We start from the raw sequence: 20,645 nt of genomic DNA, 5'->3' as shown, positions 1-20,645 counted from the left end.
TTGCCGAAATTATTAACACTCTCTGGTCTGAGAGAGAAATTCTACTAAACCTATAAATTTAAATGCAAACTAATATTACAGGGCAATTAATTAGCTGCTCCCTGGCCATTTATGGGAATTAATAAATTGGAAGTGGCCATGTGTAGATACTTAATTTACTCTCTTTCTTTTTTCCTTTTCGAATTTCTGCATAGAGGTGTGTAAAATATGACAACTACGCGTTCGATATTTTTTATAGATAGTAATCTGAAGAGGGTTTTTTATTATTATTTGATTTTTGAAGAGAAAACAAATAAGTATAAAGTAATCACAAGTGTGTGTGCTCATTAAAGACAAAGAGTAACAATGAAGTTTTTCTTGGGAGTTAAAAGTCTAAGTCTTTGTCGGACTTTGAGTATAGTTCAAGTTCGGTGTAATTCTTACATATATCCCTGCTTTACACAGTGTGGGCTTTTGTTTATTTCTTTCCTCTCACAGCTGTTTGTAGCTAGTATAATATAATAAAACGTCATGGCAACCCAACTCTCATCCCAAATATATTTTTTCAAAATGTTAGTCATTTTTCATTTTTAGTTTATTTTATTTTTACATACCGGCAAGTCATATTTTATACATTTCTATCCCATCCCAATTGCCTCAAGCTGACGGAACAATAATATAAAGTCCAACCTTTTTGAAATACCCGTCACATTTTGTAAGAGATTATCAAAAGATTTTCCTGGATTTGTTAATAAATTATAAACAATTTTAAGAAATTTGGGACTGAAAAAATGAAATATCTCCAGAGAGGTACCAGACAATAACGCTCTGGAGATGTATGTGTTTAGGGTGATATGGGGTCAGGAGGTTCTCACAGCAGCTCAGCATTGCAGAAGGTAATTGTGAGACTCCGTATTTTCCGGGTATAGTTATAACTCCATGCATGCTGAAAGAGGAGATCCTTGGTTCCCCGAATAATTCAGAAGCTATCAGTACAATCGATGTACCAAGGGAAAAGATGGGGAGGTTCTATGGGATCCAGAGGTTATTTGCAACCCATAAGTAAAACATTGTAAATTGATAGAGATGAGACTTTAAGCAAAAAATGACAAATGTAGTGAATTGAAATGGATGGAATCCAATTGATGTTGAGAGATATTAGAGAATACTAACGATAGATGGATTTAAAGAAAGATATTTCGAGTGATATAAATATTGTTGGAGTTCCGAATGTTTTATTATTTTTAATTATGTGGAGAGACTCAAGGGGGGGTAATTGTTTGAGAAACGTATAGAAATAAAAAGAGTCACTATTTGAATAAAAATAAATTAATTGAGGATGGAGAAAATGTTTTCCTAGGGGCAATTTTGTGTGACAAACATGTGTCATTACTCTTAACAGATACAATTACAACTTAAATACTAATATACATACAAATATTATTTTCTTTATGTTGAACGTAAAGTTTTTAATCCGTAAAAGGAGACATCATATCTTAATGATTACTTGCATCCTTGCCAAAATATGAAGAAAGTTTTCAGTGTACTGCTATAAAGATCATTAATTAAATAAAAAGGGGAAATAAAATCAGAAACCTTTTTTTTTTTTAACTTTTCATTAATCAATAAATGTTTTACAATCGCGATTGATTTGAAACTTATTTATAAAATGTCACTTCTAATTATGTCGGTGAGTAGCCGGTAATCGACGACTTTTTCAATTAATCAGTAAATGGTCTTAACTCAAAGTTGTAGCTTTTCTGCTCTAGTAACAATTTCTTGTCTTAGTTATTACTAAAATTAAGTTCATTAATTGAATAATTTGGATTACTTATAGGAGCTTCTTTTTTGCCCCCTTTCAAGAGTAATTTCTTCAAAAAGTGAAGATTTATTTCCGTTCGACTCCATTTCTAAGCTCTCAATGTAGCAATAGGTCATATGTAACATAACCTTTCCGTTGCTCAAGAATTATTTCCAACATTCAGAGTAGGGAATCCAAAAACTTCAGAAGCGTAACTTAATTACGAAAAACGTGATTTTTAAGGAATCAAGAAAAGACAACTGAAAACCAAATTGAAGGTATGTGTGGAAACTATATTTTCCTATATTAGTTATTTAAAATGTCCTCCTTCAAAAGAAAAACAGTCTTGACATGACGGCAAATATTTTGAGAGCTCTTGACGATGAAGGCCGTGTCCACGGCGTACACCGCTGTCATGATGACAGCTCGGAGTTAATCCAAACGTGGATGAGACTTGCTGCAGACATTGGGCGGTGATAGACTTCTTAATATTGTAGGCAGTCCAGATGTAGATGACAAGACATTGTTTAGTTTGTTTGTTTCTAATAAAATAAAATAAAACCTATAATACAGTTTGTGGATATATGTTTCCAAACTCAAGAAATATTTAATTACTTCTCTATTCATTTTTTTTATTGGGAAAAGTACCCAAAAAATATGACTTTTAAAAAAAAAATTATAATACTTTCCTCATTTTTCATAACAACAACAAAAATTATAGTTTTTCATAAAGTGAAGACATCATAAACCTTCATAATAAGGAATAGCACCTTAAAAAAAAAATGTAAAATTATTAAAGATTTACTACTTGAAAAATATATTTATGAAGCTATTAAGTCTAAATAAATTCAAAATCAAAGTAACAACAAAAATTAATTTAGCGAGCAAATTAGATATCATTTGAAATAGAAAAGACTTCTACGCCCATAAACAAATTATGCAGTTGACTTTTTTGTATTTAAAGAGGCGAGGGGGAATATATATATATATATATATCTTTGGTTGGTTTTCAATGCTTTCTTTAGCCCGGTTTTTATATGGTTATAACTCGTGTATTGTTCCCCCAGTTTGGACACATATTTCAAGAGCATGGGATGCAAACCATAATGCAATCAATATGTACAAAGTGCAAAAATTGACCCACTAATACTCAACCACAAAAGAAATAACTATTGAACGAAGAAAAAATCATCTTTCGAGCATACTTTCTGAAGAGAATTTGTACATATTTTCATAAATAAATAAGTTATATATAAAAAAGGTTGATGTAAAAGACAAGGCTTTTGTTAGCGGTTGTTTGTTTGGTTTTTTAATGAGAATGCCTTATTCTTATAATGAGTTATGATATGTATGTATATATTCATAAATTTTTATATGAAATTATTTTATGCGAAGTGAATAGAGAGTAAAGAGGAAAATAAATGTAAAAAGAGAAAGGAGGAGGGGGGGGAGGAGAACGAAGTTCTGTTTGTCTTCTCTCCTTTTTTTTCTTTTTTCTTTCGTCTCGTCTCTCTCTCTTCCCCCTTCTCCCCTCGTTTTCAGTACATACAAGAAAAGAAGGAGAAAAATCGCCCCCCTTCCCTTCCCCAAATTAGAAAGCGCGATAATATATTATTAAAAAAATACGATTTTTTCCGTTCCTCAGTACCCCATTCGCTTTAAAGTGCTTCACATTTATCTAAGAGCTAAAATAATACAAACGATCAAACCATTCCCCATAGCATCATCATGGGCATGAAAGTCCAACCCATAATGGACTCCATTTTTACGAAGCCTCCACACAATTAAAAAAAAAAAAGAAGATAAATATTTAAAATTCTTCCCACTCCCGAATTTTTATTTTATAAAAAAATTCCAGAATGTTGAAAGAGTTTTTAGTGTATAGTTTATTATTACTAAGTTATTCTCAAAGTGCGAGTCCAGAAGACTATTCTTATGGAGATAATGATAGTGATGAGTTGAGTCCGAGGGATCCCTTTGAGGAGAATTTAGAAGAAATAAAGGAGGAAGGCGTTGTTCGTTCACGTAAGGGCTATTTTCATTATAAAAGTATCATGTGACGAAACAAAACAACAATCACATAAAAAGATAGCCACTTTTTCTTAAAGAGGAGAGGGTGTGTTGAGATGATAGTAAGGAAATGTTCCGAGAATCAATCAATACATAATTTTAAAAAAACATAAATTAACTATATTGTATAGAAAAATTAGTTTTCTTTCTTTTTTTAAATTACTTTTTTTATACTCTTGCAAATGCAGTTTGCAAACCCATTAAGTCCTAAGGGTGCAATTTACACCTTTTTTTTTTAATTATAAATGAAAAAGTAAAAAAATTACAACTAATTGGATATATTGTATTAAATTGAAAGTACTTTCAATCCAAAAATATATGTCTTTTATAACTAGACTCGTGTTTCTTCATAACATACATTTGTACAATAATGCATTTAAATATATCACGTTCGGGAGGAGCCTCTCTACTTATAGACAAATAAGATATCCTCATATGTTTTGTCACAAAAGATTTCACAAAATAATATTTAATTTACATAAGTATTATAATGTTGTAATATTTACTGTTTAATCAGCCAGGTTAATTACTGAGATTCCAGTCAAAATGATTAAGTAACTACACAAAACCTTCTCATTGCTGAAGCAAGACAAGATGATTTATTATAAATAACATTTTAGAAAGATATTTTTTGCTTTAATTTAAGAGAACTTATGTCCTCAGTACTTTTATGTCCGGTATGACCACTCATAAAATTGATTATATTCATGCTTTTAACATTAATTTTGAGTTAAAGTGTGTTCTCACAATTGTACTTTAAATTGCATTGATTGTGAGGATCAAAATATAAATAAAAGAAATAAATACTTTCTGAGATAGCCGTACGTATTATGAAGCATTGTCAAGGGATATTATGCACATACATATGAATTATATACTGCATTAACTGATTTCATCTCGAATCTATGAGCCTAATTGCACTCACTTAATTAGACTTCTATTTTATTCCCATATTATACACTACATTTTACTAATTTCGAATAAAGACTGTTAATAAAACAGTTTTGATGTAGAAAGTGTTATAGCATTATTAAGATTTATAATTCATCTCGAGGGAAATTACAACATTAGGTTTTTTTTAAAATTTCATTTCGCAATTATACAAGATGGTGGAGAGTGGGGTTAGTGGAAAGTTGGGTTAGTTAACACAAAGCTATAGAGCGTATCCACACGGTGCCAGTATTGTTGATGTTGGCAATTTTGAGGTCCTAAACCACCAAGTTTTATTTAAATAAAAAGTGGTTTCCCCTTAATATTAAGAAACTATTGGATATCAAAATAGGACCAACAATAAAATGACTTAATGCTTACTTTTCATCCAAAATATATCCCATCTATAACCTAGTTTTATTTTATATACATATCTCCCTAAAATGTATTAAAAATATGTTATTACCTCGTTATACAATCTTATTTCCATATTGTAGACGAGGGATGGGCAAAATCCATGATAAAGAGGGCCAACTTTTTGAGCGCTATCATTGGAGGGCCACATGACTATACACTTCAAAAAACTGGATATGACGGACGCAACAAATGATTTTGAATCAGAACACATACTATATGTATGTTTATTTCACCAACATACAACTATTTTCTACATATAAATGCATTTTGGTATGTCCTTAATAAGCAACAAAGACTAAACATTTGCTTAAAAAAAGTGCAAAAAAGGAATTTTAACTGCTTCATATAAAAAAAGTTTCTTTAAAAAGCTTAGTTCAAAGAGCTCACAATCAATAATGGCAACATTAATTAAACCTAATGAGATACCTGTGGTTTAGACTACTCGCTCACAATGGATTGGATGTCAATTTTTGTGGTCCCAATGAGCATCAAATAAAACAGAGTATCGTCGGCGTTTCTTTCTTAGGATTTGACGTACTTCATGTGCGGGCTGCACTGAGTATGGCCGAGGGCCGTGTGCAGCCCCTGGTCAGCCTGTTGACATGTGTTGATCATGGTTTTGGTTCTTTGTGATGGAGTTTTTGGGAGCTTCTCTCACAAAAACTCGATAGGGAATAGAGAATATAGGATTATAATTGGCATTGGTTATTAAACTTTTTTTTAAAGGATCGAAGGTGGAAAGAAGAATTAAGATGTTTCATTGTAAATTTGGCAGAGATGGATTGGGATAGATTCAAACTTTCCCTTTACTGCTTTGAACATCACCTATGGCGAAAGAAATAAAGATGTATTATAATTTCAAATTGACTTAAGGGGAAAAAAGTTGATTTGTTAACTTTTCATTACACCATCAGAGTCAGTTAGAGATAAATATCATCTTTTAGTTGGATTTTTCAATCAATGAATTTATTTACCTGTTAATGAAAGAAAAAGTCATGTACCCTTAGTGTCAGCTCAAATTAACATGTTAAAACACATTTTAAAACATAGAGCCTCTTTATGTTATAGACAAGAATGGTTGAGGTCTGAAGATTATACTCCGCATGATCTATGTGAAGTAGGATTAAAAATTGGAACATTTCCCTATTTTGCAATGCTACCTTTCAGCCAGAAGCTTTCTTTTCCGGACAGTATGCTCATAAATGTCCTTAAAAAACAAAATAATAATAAAAATTGTAAGAAAAGAAAATTAAAAATGTATTTAAAATAAAGCTTTGAGGTTGTTTTGTTTGTGGATATTTAAATAAAGTTTTCCTATGATTCAAAAAATGGAATAGATTTAAAATGAAACAAATAATGGGATTTAAATTTGTTATCTATGCACAAAGTAAATAAAACTACACGTTGGATTTCTATTCAATTATTAATAATATATGCATAAGTACTTTGGGGATTTTTTATCCTACTTATATATATATATATTAAAAAGGTCGAGCATGAAAAGCTTTTGAATGATGATTAAAAAAAATGCTGAGTCCACATTTGATCAGAGAAAAGATAAAATAAATGTTGAGTAGCCATTTTGACGTTTTATTTTACGTTCTAATTTATATATTATTATTTGGTCAACATATTTAAAAAAATAATAATTAAAAAGTAATCCAATTTTTTATATAGTATGAAAACATGCTTTTGTTGTTTGAGTGTGCAAAATATATATTTGGTATGTCAACAGTTTTTTGCGCATTGTCTCTTGTTGTCGTTTGTGAACGTAGGTAGCACTAATCTACTTACAACTTATTGGAAAACTTCGTTTGTGATCATCAATAAGAAAATTCAAACTTTATATGTTTTTGTTGTATTATTTAAAAAAAAAAAAAAAAAAAAAAAAAAAAAAAAAAAAAAAAAAGCACTTATTCATTTAATAAAAAATAATTTTTTTTACTTTCTTATAATAATATTTATGTAATTATCTTTATTCTAATTCGTAATATTTTCTACAATAACTATATATTAGGGCTTAGGAATCGTCCATGATGTCCATATATATTAAGTATACACGGTCTGCAAACTATCTGTGTCGCGAAACATATATAAATATTTTTTTTTTAATGCAAATTTATCTACAACAAGTTATCAGATTACAGAATAAAACCAAATTCTGAACACCTAATACATTCTGATTTATTTAATTCAATAAAATTACTGTCAGCCTCAATTACAGTCTGTATACGAGGCTGAAAGCAGAAGTAGGCTTTCGCCACTTGATACTTTGGCAAATCCTAAAATTCCTTCTTGATCTGACCTAAAAATTCGTCTTAGGTGTTACAGGGGGTTCGGTTGTCTTAACATTCAATGGCGCCCCACACACTAAAAAATAACAATTAAATTAATGTCCGGGTGAGTTTGGAGGCCAAAAGTCCGGTGAGATGAAATCGTCAAAATTGTCTTAGAGCCATTTGAGACTTTTTTTTCGAGATGTGGTAAGGAGGCGAGTCCTACCGCCACATAAAAGGCCTCCCATTGGCAACTTTGTCAATTCAGAAATTCACCTTGGTTCGAGCAATTATTATGTTGTCCCTCTCGGATTCCAAAGAGGGCTGAGTGCATTTCCCAAATATTTGGAAAAATTAATTCAATTTTTTTAAACTGGTGCAAGTTGGAACAAGTTATCTAACAAAATCGACTACCTAAATTCCCACGTTTGTCCAAGAGAGGGCACCAAAGTGACAGAAAAGATAGTATGTGCACGTTGTATTTCCTAATCTAGGAACGATCAAGTATCGAACTTACGGAGAAAGTTTATTAAGTTCAAGATAATAATTTTTTTTCTTTCCTCCCCAAATACAGTTTTAAATTAATAAATATAAAAAATACTAGTATAGTTAAGGAAGTTCGATTATTTTTGCCACGAGACGTCTACAAAAAGCTATTTTTGCAATCTTGCTTTTCGTAGAATACATACTTATGAAATGAAAAAGCGAATTGAATTAAAATAATTGTGTAATAAATGTCTTAAGAAATTAAAACATTATTTTTTATATATCTATTAATTCCATTAAGGATTTGTAAAAAGAAGAATTGCACATTCCATATAAAGTAAACTCCTTGGATTATTGGACAATAATAGTAAAATAATAGTCTTGCAACTTAAAGGGAACTCAGTATGATGGAACACAGTGACATTAATCGATGGATATTGCTTTCTTGAGTATGGATAAAACTAAGTGATTGCTTATAATATAAGGCCTTTTTATTTGCAGCTTCATGTTTTCACCTTCACTTTTATCATGACAGTGGTATCATCAGTTCCATAACTACGGCATTAGAAAGCAGTGCCTACCCCCAAAAAAAATTGTTCATGCTTCAAACTGAAATATACATAAAAATTACGGTTGCAAAGTTGGTACATAAAATGTCCAACTCCGACTTCAATTCACATTATTATTTGTTTAATAATATGTTTTAGAGACAATATGAGTACTATTGAGTCCTTTGAGTCTATTTACTTTAAATATCGGTTTAATTTATAGCTATAGGTAGCTTTTAGTTATATGTGGTAAATAATTATGCACTGTATAAAGAAAATATTTTGAATATAAGACATTTAACTAGATGAAAAAGAAATGAAAAGGATCAAAATCGATCTATTGCTAATACATTCAAAGTTTCAGAAAATAATTTATGTACTCGTAACCGAGAACGACAATACACACAACATCTCAGAGCAATTTTACACTTTTTTCTATACAAATTGACAATTCAAAAGTCTAATTAATGAACTAGCACGGCTAGAGGTATGGCTTTACCCAATATAATAATTTAGACTTTAGAAGTGTTTGGGAATTGTCATTGTATGGACTATAAAGTACGTTGAAAATTATTGAAGTAAACTTATTAATTAGTTAACTTAATCAATTCAGAGTACTTAATACCCATAATTCATAACAATTTCGAAAATGACTCTCCAGCCCTGATATAAACATACATTATAAGCTCTTACACTTATCAATCCTTTATTTTTAAATGTGCCTCTCCCAGATCTGTGATAATAAATAGTAAGATAAAGGTTGAATAAATGACGTGATTTATATGGCACGTAGTTTTAAAAAAATATTCAAGTGATGCATTACTGCGCAAGTATGAATATAATTTAGTTAGAAGCTAATGTTGTTTGATATACTGATAATATATTGATACAGAAATAACCAAATACGAGTTGTGCTCAAAAAGAAAGGGTATTTTGTATTTTAAGGGGAAAATATTTATTCATTCGTCAATATTTATGTTGTTCTCTTCAAGGTCATCCCCCTCAGATACAATACCTTTTTGCCAATGTCTTTTCCAATTCTCAAAGCACTTGTCATATAAAAACGTCTTCAAAATTTCTTATTTTGCCTCCTCATCCCTTCCAAATATCATCTTCATTGTTCCTTCAACTAATGTGATATACATAAATTTAAAAGGAATTTAAACTATTATAATAAAATAACTTTTAAAAAATAGTAATATTAGTTTTCCAACACTGTTATAAGTAGATTAAATAAACTCTTTAGTAATCTTCTAAAATAATCTACCTTAGACGAAAAGAGAAATTAAATAATAATCGATTTTGCTTTTAAAAAATGTATAGTTTTTTTAAATAAGCAAAAGAAGAAAAAAAAAACTTTTTACCCAGTTTATTTTTTAAAGTAACAGTTTGACTTTCTTTTTTCTTTTTTTTTTAATCAAATCAAACATGTACATCAAATTATAACACCAAGAAAATAATTCTTGAGTTCATACAAATTAAGATAAAGGGTTATTCATAAGTTTTAAATATCTATTCTTGTGGGATAGTTAATTAATCAGATAAAATTAGGTTTCGGAAACAGTATAAAACAAAGTGCTAGACTATATTTCTGAGTTTATTTTTAACAATGCACTTATTTCATCAAATTGCTGTTGTTCGCCAATACATCCTAAACACAAAAATGAATAGAGTTACATCCTATACAGGGATTAACCTTATCCTTTGACTCTAGTTAACCTTATACAAAATAATCTAGGGGTTTGAGATCTGAACTTGAAGGAGGTCATTTCAATTTTTCCCCAAATGGAATTCTTTCTTTCAGCCGTTCCTGATATTTTCAACCAGACTTAATTTAATATCCATCATGTTGGAAAACAATTTTATTATTTGTCATTTGAAAGGTTCCTTTAAACAAGGAAGTACAACACGTTCCAAAATTTTAGAGATGTAGTCTTTCTACTTTATACGAAGACCTTGCGGAGAAAAAACAATAAGAAGCTTATTAACGGAGCATGAAACTTAGGCTCAGACCATCAAAGATCAGCTGTTGACTTGACCTGGGAGAATTTTTTCGTACTAGGGGATTTGATGGGAAGTTTTAGACAAAGTTTGATCATTTTGCTGGTTAAATTTCTTATCCACATTCCATTTTTTCTCGTCAAACAATGCAGAGTTCTTACGTTTCAAACTATTTATCGGGTTCCCTATTCTTTTGGATCGTATAGCCTCTGACCGTAGCATAGCTTAAAAGTTTTATCTTCAAGTACTTCAGGACAAACCTATATATTAAGGTTTGCAAAATTCCGATTTCTGACAATTGATTTGTAACATCAATCGTTTACAGTATCTATAATCTCTTAATCGGACCTTTTCAATATTCCTCCAGATATTTGCTTACCTAGGGCAGGTACTTATTTGCTTGTCAAGACAGCTATAAGTCTTACGAAGCATCCGAATTGTATATTCACTTAGGCTATGGCGTCTTTTTTTCATTGTAAAGAGCTTCAACTGCCTTCCGTAGTGGATGCATGTGGACTCATTAGGTGGTTTCTTTGTTTACCTTTTTTAAATCTTTTGACGGGGTTGATCTGGTATTAAGTTTATACTAATCAGATTGCAGATTGATAGACTAATTTCCAATTATGGAATATTTAAATTTTATGGAAATATCGTTGGTATATAAACATATATCAACATCTCTTTTTAAATGTATCTCTCTCTCTCTTAAGTCACGCATTTATTGTTTCTTTAATGTCTAAGATAATGGATAAAAATATTGATTAAAAAATCTTTTGGACTTTGACATATTATGTTTATTTATTGATTTTATTGAATCTCTTTAATACCTAGATATCTACAACTATAAAGGTATTATAATTAATTAATGAAGTATTGATTCTAAAGGATTTATAGATTAATTGAAGTGAGTATTGTTTCGTATATACCAGGCCGTGCAGAATTTTTTACCGATTTTTGTTCAGAACATATCGCGGACAATAATGACATTTCGAATAACTTGAGAAACAATTTATTCATACATTTTTAGAATAATAAAATAGTTTGTGATCAAATTTAATCAATGTAGCCGCCATTTGACTCAATGACACTGGTCAGGTGACGTCTGAAGCTGCCACAGACTTGCTGGATGTAATTGGGGTCCATGGAGGCCCAGGCCTTGTTGACGGCAGCTTTTAAGACATTTATGTTCTTGTGTCGTTTTTTGCAGGCCTTGGTCTTCTCGTGCTCCTAGATAGAGAAGTCTGGTGGGTTCAGATCTGGACTGACTTCTCCCTGACGTTCAGTTAGCAGAGGGCGTTCAGTACGCCTCAGGGACTTTCCTCCAGCCCTTTTCAATGCCCTTGAAACAGTTGATCTCGACGTTCCCATCTTTCTGGCCATGTCGGCAATGGACATGTTGGGAGTCCTCTTGAACACTGCCTTTACTTGCCTTGTTGGGCTTCCAGCCAGCCCCAGGGGAATGCTTGAGCCTCCAAGCGCTTGGAAACGTTGTAAATTGTCTTGAACGAGGCCCCAACCTGTTCCTTAATGTTGTTATGAGGCACTCCCGCTCGGAGGAAGGCTGCAATTTCGATCCTCTTTGTTTCCTGATTGGACATGGTCTCACGTGTGGAAGTTGTTACGCTCTCACAGGAAGGATTTTTGTTTATTTTAACAGTAAAAATACGAAACAATCAGATTGGTTGCCACAAAACCTCTTTAAAAGTATATTTACATCATCAGTAAATAATTTTGCACGGCCCGGTAAAATAATGTTGAAGACATGGAAAGTGGCCGTATAAAACAACAAGTATGCATGGAAACGGTTGGTTGTCTTTTTGCAACTAATATGCAAGAATATTTACAGTATGAGGACTCAGAAATCAGAAAATTTTAAAAGCCGTTTTCACTTCTCCATATTTTTATGTTGTGTCATTTTAATGGCCAACTTTTGAAGCAAAAGTTGGTAATTTAACATTCTTTTACACTTTTTATTTAATATGTCCTCCTAAATTCTGAATTATGGTTCTAATACGAGGACAAACAGCAACACAGTTGGTATTGGTAAAGTCCAAGAATTAGTTGTTCACCTTCTCCGTGATCACAGCCTTCAGTGCATTGACACTCGGATGAGAAGTGTTGTTCTTTTTCCCTCTAAGACACTCTAAGCAGCAAAGTTCAAGGGGTTCACTTCGAGTGAGGCCGAGGACAAGAAGTCTACCCTCCAGAAGGCATCCATGTTCTCCCTGCAGAAAAATATAAACCTTCTTGGACATGTGTACCGGGGCACCGTCTTGGGTGAACACATTGGTGCCTCTGGGGAACATGCTCTTCAACCATAGTAAGAAATTGTTCTCGTTGGTCTAGAAGAATTAGGGAAGCATCTTGCTGCCGTCTGACCCCAAAGACCATGACCTGAGCTGGATATTTGGTCCTGAAGTTTCCCTTGACCTGAGCTCTTGCTTGAGTCAAAAAGCAATTACTTCTCCTATTCAGAACAAAGTCCAATGTGAAGATCTTCACTTTCACATTCACAATGTGAATAGGAGGACCCTAGATGAGCATTCTCAGTACCGCCATTTGGCACTAAGTTGGGTCCTATGCCAAGGTTACTATATATAAAGATGAGACAGCAAAAAAAACCTAGGCTTGTGTTTTTTTCATTATCAGGACAAGAGGGAAAATTTAATGACGTCACTCTTGAGGCATATAGCACTCTGTTCTATATAATTGTAAAGTAATCATGTTAAAATCCAGGCCTAATTCATTGTAAGGCATCACAAATTAAGTAAATAAATATAATTGAAATTAACTTATATTACAAAATGCCAAAAAGAATAAAAAGCCAAAATATTTAACTTATATTGATATTAATATTTATAAAAGTAAATCTATTCCAATACTTATATCGATTGTTATCAAACTTGACGATATCCTTACTTGATACTTTATAGAATAATTGATTTAGATGAGTGGTTAAAATGAATTTCATTCCATTATCCTTGATACTTTGAAATAATAATTTTCTTGAACGAAAGGAGATTAAAATACCCTTTTGAAATGGAAGCTAAAAAAAAATTTCCCCATCACTTTCATGCACAAAACTAACCGCTCCATTTCGTTCAAAGCATGTATCTGTTCTTCCAAATGCAAACCCATAAGTAGTAAATAATATTATTACCTTTTTAGCCTATAAATCATTTTCATCTGTTGTGATCACTAGTGATGTGAATCAGATGATTTTTTTAGCAGGTCCGTCTTTTGGAATGGGTAATCTGAAGAATGAATTACAAACACAGTAAATAATTGTAATTATTAAATGAACAAATAGACGCGTTTAACTCCTCCAATCAACTCAACAATTTGTCAGATATCCAATTAAGATGTTTTTTAGACTTACTTTTTATCCTTATCATCAAAATCATAAGAAGCCTCCAGTGTCAAGTTTGTGTCTATAGTGAGGTCAAATAAAGTTAAGATTGTTGATGTAGTTCATATACCTTAATTAATGAATTCAATTCAACTAATTAATTAATTCAACTTGTTATAATTTCCCTCTACTCTCTAATTAATAAGTTTTTAATGGTAAAATGGTATAAAAGACAAACAATGTAATATAATAAATATATGTAATAATATGTAAATATAAGATATTTAAGACTAGGATAAATTATATATATACGTATTATTACATATTAAATCTACGGAGTACGTACAATAAAAAAATTTGTGACGTCATAGAAAAGTGACATCTTGCAAAAATACTATTTTCTCAGGCTAAAGCAAAGAACGGTGCTCGATGCACTACTTGGTTTAATGATTTAGAGGAGACACACTAGTCATTAATTTATACCTAGATGCTCTGCCTTCAAGAATAAAATAACAATGACAAAAGCTTATGAAAATCAGACATCTTCTTCTGATCACCAACTAGAAAAAATCCGCTCCCGCTTTTTGGGACATATATCATTCCTCTCTAGATATTTTAGTAACTTTCTTGGAGCCTAGTAGTTAATCATATGATATCATTAGTCTTCGTGAACAAAAAGAATTCTTTATAAATATTAAATTATATACCAGAGAATTCATAATCTAAAATAGGAGTTGAAACAGGTATATTACATTTTGATGATTGTAAAGGATATGTTATTTCTAAATTAATAATTGATGTCATGTTTTATATAGAAAAATACATATTCTACTCATCTTTTTTTTTTGTATTTATTCTTGGAGTAGATCAATAGTATGAACACTTTAAAAAAAACACACATTGAAACCTCAATAACTAATTCCAGAATCTGTTAACAGCTCAAAAACTAATGAAGTTTCATACCAAAATATTGGATACAGAAAAATAAATGTTAATAAATGATATACAAGGTGAAACAAACACGCGCTGGGTAGAAATAAATTAGAAAGGATATTTCAGTCTAGGGGTGGACAACCCCCCTCCTAAGAAGTATTGGAAGGCTAATACTTTTCTTATTGGTATATTCTCACTCTTTAACTTATATCTTTTAGTAGTTTCTACCTTAATATATGTTTTTATTTGTAATATCCGAAGTTGTTGTCATTACTCTTTAAGAGAGAAAATATACCTTACACGTATAAAGTAATCACTATTGCGTAAAAGATGAAAAGTGACACGGAGGATTTGTAAGTTCTTCTTTGATTTAGGAGTAGAATTGAGGATCGATGTCGGACTAATTCCTAGATCTATATCATTTCTAGATACAGAGTAAGGCTTAACTTTCCTTTCTTTCATCTAATAGCTACCTGCAGCTAATTAATGACGCGTCGTGGCAGCTAATCTGCTCTCCTCCCAAACATTCTTCAAACTGTCAGAGTGACTACGTTAATTTTCGGTTTCTTTTTTTTTAAACCATCTTGACCTATAAATCATTTTCATCTGTTGTGATCACCATATTGATTTTTGTTTCCTTTTTTTTAAATGCCTAAAAACCACCTTTATTTTCATCACGGGTGCTCACTACAAATTAAGGCGTTCCTTGCTCGCTCGTAGATTAGAATTTTTAAAATATAAAATAATATCTAATTAGAGACTCTTTACCTTGCTCATACCAAAATATACTTTTTGTATTCAATTAACGCTCTTCTCAATTTTTAGCAAATATACGCCTCCCTCTTTAGGTATAACTTGTGTATACAATTTGAAATCCCCTGCTACTTTGTATGTACATAGCCACTAGGATCCATTATATTATGGACTTTCTTAAGTTTGTTATATTTTAGCTATTGAATCCAAGTCCCTACCTCTCCAGCTGACAACAAATTATCCATATTCATTAGGTTTATTCCTATATTAACGTGAGGAATTATATATATGTTTTCAAGAACATTTTACAGTAACTTAAAAAAATTTAATATAAAATTTACTCAAAAACTGCAAAGTTTGTTCATTATTTTATTAGTTTGTCACTATTATTATACATCTTCTTGAGTATGATTATGACTATTAACCATAAAACTTTGTCTAATTTCTTTCAATGTATAATTTTAATAAAATAGTATCATTTATTTTTGTCAGAGAAAGTTAATTTTTTTTTTACCTTTATACCTTTTTTTTAAAAAGAAACAAAAACTGTCCTTCACACACATATATATATTTAAAAAAAGATAAAAGGTATTCACTATACCAGGGGCTCCCTAACTTTTCAAAGACCGGCGACCCCCGAACCCCCACTGGAGTTGGTTTATAATGACACAGAAAGGCAACTCTTGACGAGGAAGTACTGTGCTTGGCGTACCCCACTCTCATGATGGTAGCTTGGAGCGAATCCAAATTTGGATAAGAGGTGTGACAGACATTCTTCTCCAATGCACCTCGTACTACAAGAGGATTTTGGGTCAGAGCTGGAGTAGGGCCACATGGAGGCAGCCCATAAATCAGCCATATTGTTCCTTACAAAATTTAAGATAATTCGATTCAGAATACAAATTTCAAATCAATTCTTATCCTTAATGAACTTCTTGATGATGGTAAGCAAGATGGTTATTATGAAGGCACGTTCATTTTCATTCAAAGTACTTTACGTGTTGTTGTTTTTTTTTTTTTTTTTAAATGAATTTTAAATAAATGTGAGATTTCATTTATTTTATACAGTGCCCCCTGTATAAAATACTCCTTTTTTTTACTCTATTGGTATATGAATCATGAATCAGTTCACCCGGTGACGTGTTTTTATACACTCAATCATCATATTTTACTTGTTAAATGGCTCTTAAGTTGAATCAATGTTACTTTTTAAAGTCATTTCAGGGTAGTTAGCAAGATTTTTTGCAAAAGAAGTGGTGTTTCAGACAAATTTTATCAACTCATATTATACTAAAATTGTATCTCAAGGTTCCATAATGAAATGCCCTAATTTCCTTAATGGAACATCTTTTAGATTTTATTTGTTATTATAATTACTCAGGAATGAAACTATTTTTTATTAATAGAGATAAAAAATACTCACTTATAAAAAAAAAACTTATTACTCCCTGTGAAAATCACCTGTCAGATAGTATTTATTTTTAATTTCCTCATACCCTATTAAAAGTCAGTTATATATGAACTTTTCCTTTAATTTCAATCTGAATTATAACTTCTTAGTCCAGTCTACAATTAAGTAATGGAATTGAATTTAAGCTCAAGTCCTTGTCCTAGAGAGAAAAATCATCTGGCTACATTTGTAGATGAGATCAAGTATTTAAATTGTTTTATATGCCTTGAGACACTGTAATGATCCTACATTATACATATATAAGTATATTTTATGCAATAGCTAAGGGGGGAAATCCCACAGTCTTTATTCATTAATCTTAACTTTTGCTTTTTTTTTGCTATTTGATTTGACTTTTAAAAGTATGAAAAAAAGTACAATTTAAAAAATTATTTCAAAATAGAGAGAAGAAAAAGGTTCTTGTTGAATATGTATAATATAAAACATGCACATTTTAGATTCAATCAACTGCATGACTAAATTGTAATAATTTAATTTCAATAATTATTTGATATTTCACCCAAATGCATAATGGGTTTGTCGATGAGTAAAATTATAATCTATGAAATTAGTTGAAATAACTACATAATATAACTCATGATGAGATAAGAATTCGTTGAATCAATAAATCTTTTCTCCTCCAAAAAAAAATCAAGGAAAAAAACCATCAATTCACTGGTAGTTAGTCAATATTATAATTATTTCAACTCTAAGACAAATTTATATGTAATAGTATATATACAGGGTGGACAAGGTAATTTCGGAATAACTTTAACGGCTAATTATGAGACTTGTATTGGTTACGTGATAATAAATTTAATACTTGCCACAAGTTAAATGTGTCGGCTATCGAATTTAATTTATGTTACATAGGTGGGTGAACTTTATAATGGTAAAGTAAGTTCTTAAAAGAGTGACCCGGGCATTCCCTATCAACATGCTTGTGAGCAGTTAAATTAGCCATATATGGCCGTTAAAGATATTCCGCATTTACCTTGTCCAACCTGTATATATATAGAATACCCTCATTAAAATAGTCATCAGTGGAAAATTGCTCACAATTACACCATTCATCGGATACATGTACCGATCCGTCCCATCCACAGATGGGTCTGACTCATCTAAAAATCTTTTGCTAGATTTCCATTATCGGACCATTATCGGATTCATGTACCGATCCGTCCCATCCACAGATGGGTCTGACTCATCTAAAAATCTGTTGCTAGATTTCCCATCTATAGATAGGGGATAACAATTTCCCAAATTGTATCACAGGCACATGGAACTTGTTTAAAATCACCTTGGGACTTCGAGAGTAATTAAAAACCACCTGTACCACTACAAAGAACCCTCAATAGCATTGTCTACACCAAAGGTCAACGGGCTGTGGAATGTAAGATTGGGACCTCTGGGCAGATTGAAAACACCAGCGCTGATTTAAGAACCATAAATATACATAACTAATTCTGCCAATATTCGATCTCGACTGGTCCGAGTCTGAAAAGTAAAATTGCCATCTTTTGATCCAGGTATCTAGAATTCCATGAATAAACAAAAAACTTTAATTCTCACAAAACCTCTTTAAAAAAATAAGGAAAAAGTCCTTCTCTAAAACTATGGCCATAAAATAATTCTTAAAACATTTTGACATGATACGTATACATAAAGCATGGATTATAAATGTAATACTATATAACAAATCTATAGAATGTATATCAAAATATACTTTAACTCATTTAAAATTCATAAATATATGTATACACATTTAAATGTACAATGTACATATATTAGTTTTGGATATTGACTTAGAAATATTTACACAGTAGTATTCAATTCATATAATATATCTAAGAACTGTACTTTTTCTTGGGGAAGGTAGATGTATAAAATTATACTCGCATCTATGTATATTATACATCCATAACTCAATGTTTTGTTTGCTTTTGTTATCAAATATAAAGTAGGATCATTTTTATGCTTCACTTTCTTTATTTTTTTTTTTTTTTGTATTCACTTTCTTCAAGCAATTCCTTTAAAAAAGTTTTGAAGGAATTCAAAAATTGAAGGAATACATAATTCAATTCAAAGATCCATAAATCTTCTTCCTTCTCAATGAACCAAAGTATATACAGTGTACAAGATAAAATCGTGGAGTTGACTTAGTAATCAATTTGGATTACTAAAAATTGAGTATTTTTTAATACTAGGTTCCCATATTAAAAGTAGGGACGGACTATTCTGGTTAACAAACAATAAAAAAATAAAACTTTCAAAAATAAAGAGTTTTCAGCATGGAAGGGAAAGGCAAAGGGTGACTGATTTGCTCATCGCTCAAGTGAGTACCAAGGAGATCGTGAAGGTCTTAAGATGCTTCTGGAGCCTTGTTTAGAATATGACAAACATGCTGGCTATAAGGCAGAGTCTTGAGAGGTACCCTGGGAGTAGTAGACGCCGGAAAGTTGGGATCATGGAGAAGGTGGACACCGCAATCTCTAGAAGTCTGGCCAATTCTATGAGGGAGCATGCCAATGCTCTTAATCTCAGTTATTGGAGTGTGAGGAGACATGGGAAAGATTTGGGAAGGCCTCTTATGTACGACGACGATAATGACAACAGCAACCAAGGCCAACTGGGTCAAGAAAGGCCAATAATTGTTGATTTGCTTGCATGAAGTTTTCAGTTTGGCCATCTTCCTCCTGAGGTTGTTCCCCTTGACTATGGCATATTAAGAGTAGTCTAGAAGAGACCCTATACTACCCCCAACACACCGAAATTGGGATTATATCAAGGCCTATGTCGAGCAACAGTGGGAGGCCAAGTGGAGGCCTTCATCAATAAGTATGACAAGCCTTTTAGACTTTGGTTGGAGGCCTTGGTATAATTTTGATAAATAGAAAGATATATCAATATATAAATATTTGATAAAACCTCAATATTCTACTCAAATTCATTCTTGCAAAAGTTTACCATAGTTGTTAGTTATCAAAAAGCTCATTATTTTATCTCGCACACTGTTGAGATCATACTCCGAACATTATTAAGAAATTTTGTATTTAAATTATATGCATATATTTATAGACTTCTGTCTGTATACTAAGTATTTACTACGAAACTACTGGTTGAATCAAAACGGATCTTTGGGATGGGTCTCTGAGTACACTCCAAGGAAAATAGGTTATTTTTTCTTTTCTTTTTGCAGGCGCCCCAAAGAATAGTGCTACTCTAAACTCAGCTTTTATTCCACTTTATAATATACTTTTGGGGTTTTTATAAAAAAAAAATATTTAATAGGATATAACATTTTATGGAATTTGAGCTGTACTTATAGCTTAAAAAATGAAGTATCTTGATTACTTTAATAACAAATTATTTATAGCATTTACCTTTGTAACGTTTTAAGAGCAGAGATTTATGGCAAAACAGAGCAAGACTGAGGGTTTTTTAAATTTTAAAATAAGTTGGCAATATATTGTCACTTTACATAGAGTGGTAAAAATTATGACTAAAAAGTATGCGATATTTTTGTAGTTGGCAATATGAACAATGTTTTTTGTTTTGTTTTTTATTTTAAATTTTAAGGGTTACCATCTGAAATTTTCGTTTTCTTTTTTTACCATTCCGGTAGATCATATTAGATACAACTCTGTGAATT

The 20,645-nt window shown here is 31.3% G+C and overlaps 1 protein-coding gene across 2 annotated transcripts in view; it reads left to right on the top strand.

The window, feature by feature from the left end:
• The first annotated feature begins 3,359 nt into the window (after positions 1-3,359).
• Positions 3,360-20,645, top strand: part of LOC121114617 (uncharacterized) — a 48,417-nt gene continuing 31,131 nt past the window's right edge. The window contains exon 1 of one of the 2 annotated variants that reach the window (XM_040708641.2): positions 3,360-3,805. In XM_040708641.2, the coding sequence (XP_040564575.1) occupies positions 3,640-3,805 (166 nt within the window). In that variant the 5' untranslated portion in view covers positions 3,360-3,639. The remainder of the gene's footprint in view (positions 3,806-20,645) is intronic. The other variant, XM_040708642.2, reaches the window with a different exon arrangement.

The sequence above is a fragment of the Lepeophtheirus salmonis genome, chromosome 3 (genome assembly GCF_016086655.4).
Source record: "Lepeophtheirus salmonis chromosome 3, UVic_Lsal_1.4, whole genome shotgun sequence".
NCBI classification, from domain to species: domain Eukaryota; kingdom Metazoa; phylum Arthropoda; class Copepoda; order Siphonostomatoida; family Caligidae; genus Lepeophtheirus; species Lepeophtheirus salmonis.
The sequence above is the reverse complement of the archived record's forward strand: the minus strand, read 5'-3'. Positions and strand labels throughout refer to the sequence as shown.